General features: G+C 41.4%; 1 protein-coding gene across 1 annotated transcript; it reads right to left on the reverse strand.

Moving 5' to 3' along the window:
* Nucleotides 1-2,050: 2,050 nt before the first annotated feature.
* LOC101168116 (keratin, type II cytoskeletal 8-like) lies at nucleotides 2,051-5,566 on the reverse strand. Its single transcript, XM_004070276.3, has 9 exons — nucleotides 4,898-5,566; nucleotides 3,904-4,112; nucleotides 3,751-3,811; nucleotides 3,582-3,677; nucleotides 3,314-3,478; nucleotides 3,110-3,235; nucleotides 2,794-3,014; nucleotides 2,651-2,712; nucleotides 2,051-2,564 (listed from the first exon to the last, which is right to left on the reverse strand). The coding sequence occupies exons 1-9, from the start codon at nucleotides 5,360-5,362 to the stop codon at nucleotides 2,389-2,391; spliced, it is 1,581 nt and encodes a 526-aa protein (XP_004070324.1). The 5' UTR covers nucleotides 5,363-5,566; the 3' UTR covers nucleotides 2,051-2,388.
* Between the last annotated feature and the right edge of the window lie 562 nt (nucleotides 5,567-6,128).

Genomic DNA, 6,128 nt, shown 5'->3' on the forward strand with positions numbered 1-6,128 from the left:
TTGTTGCATCTTCAAAAGTGTAGAATAAAATGTGACAATGAATTTGAAACAGCACATTGTAATTTCTGCATCTATTAATAAAGTATTTATTAGTAATACAGTGGAAATTAGTAGATTTGGTTGGCATGTTGATTTACGGTATGTGCCCCTAAATTTTCTGGTTATGCCCCTAAAATTTTCAGTTGGGGGCCACTGTGCTCCTAGTGAAAAAAGTTAGTCTGGAGCCCTGTATTTTCCGCTGTACTCTCTATGTTTTCACTGTGGTGTAAACATTGTAGGAGAGAGTCATATCGGTTGACGAGATCACAGAGGTCCAGAACCATCCCATTCTTTATGACTTTACAAGAATTTCTGACCAATCAGAATCCACCTTCATATCCATGTCTGTGATTGGCTGGCTTTTGTTGCACATTTGTAGCTCTGCGTCCTGCTCTGTTTCGAGAGAATTTCAAAACAATGAGTGTTACGCTTTGAATAATGGCACAAAAATGACTCCATAGACGAGGGTTTTGTAAGCTTCTTGCATGCCCAGAAAAGGTTTATCTTTTTTGTTTGGCCCATATTTAGCCATAAGGACAGTTGCCTAGGCTTAACCAATGACTGGAGTGTGGCTTAAGGGCACCAAATGACAGTAACCCCTGTACGTCATACTGTAAGTGTGTGCAACTTCCATTAGCCTCACAAAAACATACCGATACACTTATCACATGCATGACAACAGTAGGCTCCATTTTTAACAAGAGTCAAGGAAACTGCAAGATACACCTGAGCTCCCCTTAAGATGAACCGGCCGCTCCTCTCTACGACCCTTCATAGGCCTGGACAACGCATCCATCCAGAATGCCTATGACACGTTACGTACACGTTAAGAGGCAATTAGGAGACTTCTTAGATTTTGGCAGGTTGAGAAGAAACTCTTAGACGCCTTGAACCAAACAAGTCCATCAAGGGATATGGATACCCTCTGGGTTAGACGAAGAAGCCCTCAGAGATTCCCCTAAACCAAGTAAAAAGCATCGTGGAGACATTCCAGGTAAAAAGGTTTCAGAAACCTTTCGAAGACCCAATGTAACAAAAAATCTTTGAAGTGTAGCTGAGAAAACCCTCAGAACAAACAGGAATGTCCTGCAGAAGCAACCTAGACTGGACATGACATTGGCTTGCATCGGTTACTGAGGTCTGGTGTGGCTCAGACACCAATGGAACCAGCTGATGTCACGGGGAGCGGATGAGGGAGTACCCAGGCGCAGAGAGGAGAGGAGGCAGGAAGATGCAGGGAATAGGGTTTAATAACAAAACTAAAGACAAAAACAAGACCACTGCATACGGCAGGCAAAACTCGAAACACTAGAAATGTACTAAGCTCAGAAACCAGGGAAGAATACAATATGGACCAGCACAGGAGGAAGGGAAAGACAGGACTTAAATACATACAAGGCAACAAGACACAGGTGGAAACACTCAGGACTGATGGGGCAAGGTAAAACTCAAAACAACAAAACAGGAAATACTACAAAATAAAACAGGAAACCCAGGAACAAAACACAAAGGAACTGAAACCGTTACAGCTGAAGAAGACACTGCAGTATTTTTGCCGTTATTTTGAAGATGCAGTTAAATTTAAATGCCTTTAGGGACTCAAGAATGTTAAATTTTAATTATTAAAAAGAAAATAACTTACTAGACTTTAACTTGGTTAAATGAGAATAAAAGCTGCAAGGCATAAATGGTAAGTGGCGTGTACTTATATGGCCATTTACTACCTTCCTTGACGGCTCAAGGTGCTCTATAGTCACAGCCCTATTCACTCATGCACATACTGATTGTGGGGCTAACTTCTAACCACCAAGGACACTTTGACATATGGGCGGGCAAGATAGGAACCGAACCAACGATCTTCCTATAGAGGCCGATCGCTCTACCTCTGCACCATGGTTACCCATAAACTTGTTAAATTGTTTATTTTCTTTTAATTTTTTTTACAAAATAAACACATTTCACATGACTAATAATTCTCACACAAATTGGAAACAAATGTTTTGTTATTTTTGTTTAGACAGTTTCATTTATTCTCATTTGCATGAAACAAAAACAAGGCAACAAGTAACTGTGAAAGCTGGAAGATTTATTTCAGGTGTTTCAGTGGTACATTTCATCATAAATCACTAAGTACCAGTCAGGCTTTCACATTGTTTTTATCATTTGTGGTACAGGAAGAACTATGTCCAAAGAAACCATTTATTTCCTTTTTCCTGAACACCAGGCTGACTGTTCTTTATCAAATGATTTCGGGTATAGCTGGTCAAGAAATGATATGAAGACATGTTGAGTTTGTGAAAGCTTGATTGGGACAAGCAGGGTGAAAGGAGACGATGAATGCAGACATTTTTAGTAATGACGAGTATTGGCGATCATAGTGGTGCTTTTTGAGCTGAGGCTGCTGGTGCTCATGGAACTCCTGGCACCATATCCTCCGGCTCCTCCAATGGCAGGGCCGACAAACCCAGCATCGTAGAAGTTCATGCCTGATTCTCCAAAGCCAGTGCTCAAACCTGAACCACCCACTGGTGACAAAAGCAGCACAAAATTGGAGGATTTTCTGATCTTTCTCAAATTAAATTCATACAGTTAGTTACATGTCCATACATACCACCACTACTGGAGCTTGAAGACGTCACCCGGATGTTGGCGGTGCCACAACCAGAGGCAATCCTACAGCAAGAATGGAGGAGACATTTTAGCTGTTGATGTATAAAATCCTGCACTGTTTCCGTCTGTGGGAACTAGCTTTACCTTAGCTCTTCTCCTTCCAGAAGCTTCTTGTAGGTGGCAATCTCAATGTCCAGAGCCAGCTTGACGTTCATGAGCTCCTGGTACTCACGGATCTGGCGGGCCATGTCCTGTTTGGCTTTCTGCAAGGCCTCTTCAAGGTCCTTGACTCGGAGCTTGGCGTCCTTTACTGCCATCTCTCCACGCTCCTCTGCCTCTGCGATCTGGTTCTCCAGGTTAGAACGCTAGGTGGTGGAAAAGTAGGAAGAAGCAGTGTGGGTCTAAGTCATTTTCTTGTTAAGCAAAGCTGTACCACAGACTACAGACTAAGTGTTGTTACCTGTCCCTTGACAGCCTGAATTTCATTCTGGATGCGGCTGATCATGCGGTTGATCTCAGCAATCTCGCTCTTGGTGTTGCGAAGGTCATCTCCAGCCTGAGTTGCAGAAACCTGCATCTCCTGGAACTGAGAAGCAGAAATTGGAAATAGCTGTTAAACTACTGAACTCAGCTTGGTGATTTTCCCATTACAGTCTCTGCTAACCTTTTGCTGGTACCACTTCTCAGCTTCAGCTCGGCTGTTGTTGGCAATCTCCTCATACTGAGCTCTGACTTCAGCCACAATAGCGTCCATGTCCAAGTGGCGGCTGTTGTCCATCTCCACAATGACTGAGGTGTCCTTGATCTGTCCCTGAAGCTCAGAAAGTTCCTGTGGAGTGAATATATTGGGTTAATTTTCAAGGATTATTCGACAGAGTTCAGACTAATGTCTGTGGGAACACGTCTAGGTTTCTGTGGGTTTTGGGACCTACCATTTCGTAGATACTTCTGAGGAAGTTAATTTCTTCTTGAAGAGCAACTAGCCTGGCCTCCAGCTCAATTTTGCCCATGTAGGCGGCATCTACATCCTGAAAGAGGAAAGGTGGTCATAAAGGGCAAAGAGAATTGCAAAAGCTAATAATCAGCAAATTTCTTCTTTACTTTCTTGAGGATCACAAATTCATTCTCCACAGAGGCACGCTTGTTGATTTCATCTTCATATCTGATGGTGGAAAGAGGAGCAGATGGAAAATGATTGTATTGTTTTTGTCTACCTATGCAACCAATAAAGTTAGATTTTCCACTTGGACTCACTTCGTCTTGAAGTCCTCCACCAATCCCTGCATGTTCTTTACTTCTCCCTCCAGCTTGACCTTCTCGTTTCCGAGCCCATCCAGCTGTCTGCGGAGGTTGGCGATGTATGCCTCAAACATGGCGTCAATGTTGGAACGTGTAGTGGTCTGCTCCTGAAGGAAACTCCATTTGGTCTCCAGCATTTTGTTCTGCTGCTCCAGGAAGCGGACCTAAGAAATTTGTCACATTTAGATCGTCTGTCCACACAATTAAAATACTATACTTTTTTTTTTATCACATTTGCTTTTCATCAAATCATAAATATCTAACTGGTTGATGATGCTTTTGTGTTGGACTTTGTGTGAATAACCACAAAAAGCTTTCATCTTTAATTAGTAATTCCATTTTTTAAAGTAAATGAATTAAAACTTACATACAAGATACCAAAAATGTCCATGTTTAGATCCTAAAAATGTTTTTTTTTCTTATGTGAAACATTTGTGATGAAGGCCTAAATGAGACTTTTTCTGATCCAAACTAATTCATGTGACGAGGGGAGGTTCTACACCTCATAAATGTTATATGTTATATATAAATGTTTGATCTTATACACTATTGGAGAATGTCCTTGACTAAAAATGAACCTAATTATTGAAAATCGTTGTAATTAAAGCATTGTGTCTGCATGTATTTTCTATCATACAGTTTGAGATCCCTTGGGATGTTTCACTAAGTTAATGGTCTTTTGAATTTTTTAGCAGATAGACTTTTATCTTAGATCCAAGACTGGGCAGGTGAGTCCCCATTGTTGACTCTCTGTGAGGGGGAGTATCAGTTACTGTTTAATATTAAATGAGCTCAGTTGGTGCTTTGTAGAAAGTGTGCTGCAGCATTAGTTTACAGTGCCTCAATGCATTTAATTAAATTATACTAACTGGAACATTGTAAGATAAATTAGACTGGCATCTTTTAGTCAGATCTCACAAACATTGGACAGTAGAGGACATGAACTCACCTTGTCAATGAAGCTGGCGAAGCGGTTGTTCAGGACCTTGATCTGGTCTTTCTCCTGGCTACGGATAATCTGGATGTTGGGGTCGATGTCCATTTTGAGGGGGGCCAGCAGGCCCTGGTTGTACTGAACATTTGTGATTGTCGGCATTGCAGGACCTCCGACTCCAACTCCAAAGCCGGTATCAAAACCAAGTCTACCACCACCAAAACCGGCAACACTACCACTGCTAATGCGAATGCCAGAACCAACACCAAAGCTGGAAGCAGAACCAGAGCTGAATCCACCATCGGGCCTAAGCTTGAGGCCACTTGGAAAGCTAGCTACAGCTCTTGATCTGGTTGAAAAAGCAGATCTTGAGGAGAAGGATTGTCCTGCTCCAGCAAAACTGCGGCCACTGCTGAGAGCAGCACCTCCGCTCCCATAGTTGCTCCTGAGAGACTTCATGTTGACCGTCTGGACAGACATGGCTGTTTCTTCTTAAAGAGATGTGGAAAAAAAGGAGAGCAGAGACTGAGAGAGGTTTGGCAGAACAGTGGAGCACACTGAAAGGCGAGCCAAGTCCTGAGTGTCTCATCCAGTCTCAGTGGGGGTTTTATCCAGCCTCTTCGACTCCTCCCTAACTCACCTGTCACCCCCTGGATGGTCCGCTCTAAGCAGAAAGACCAGCTTAGAACGGCTCAGCCTGTTGGACAGAGAAAATAACTGATCTGCAAAAGAATGAAAAATATGCAAAAGAAAAACTCACGACCCAAAGGCAAGGAGGCAACAAATACTTCTGTCAAAGACAATTTAACATTTTTTGCTGAGGGCTTTCACTTAAAAGGGTGGGTCTGGGAGCTTCTTAAACCGTCATTCAGGGATTTTCCCAAGCGCTTGTAGCTTTAATTTAACTTTAAATTTAAAAAAAAATGGTCAAACCAATCTATATTTATATCTCATCCTTTGAAAATTAAAACAAAGTTATTGTACATTTTATAAATATTTAAGATTTATTTTTACGTCTTTGTCATCTAATAATTTCAATTATTTCTTTTTTATTGACAATTATGCATATGTTTTACAAAAAGGTCACAAATGGATCTCATCATAATTACACTTTGTTTTTTTGTCTATTTAATCCGATTAACCATTTTGTCCTTAATGTGAGACAGTAACATGTAGCTAAAATAAAATGATTCTAAAAAAAATCCAGTAAACATAGTGAACTTGTCTCTTTGTTACAAATTTCCTT

Source organism: Oryzias latipes, chromosome 7 (assembly GCF_002234675.1).
Source record: "Oryzias latipes chromosome 7, ASM223467v1".
In the NCBI taxonomy this organism is placed as follows: domain Eukaryota; kingdom Metazoa; phylum Chordata; class Actinopteri; order Beloniformes; family Adrianichthyidae; genus Oryzias; species Oryzias latipes.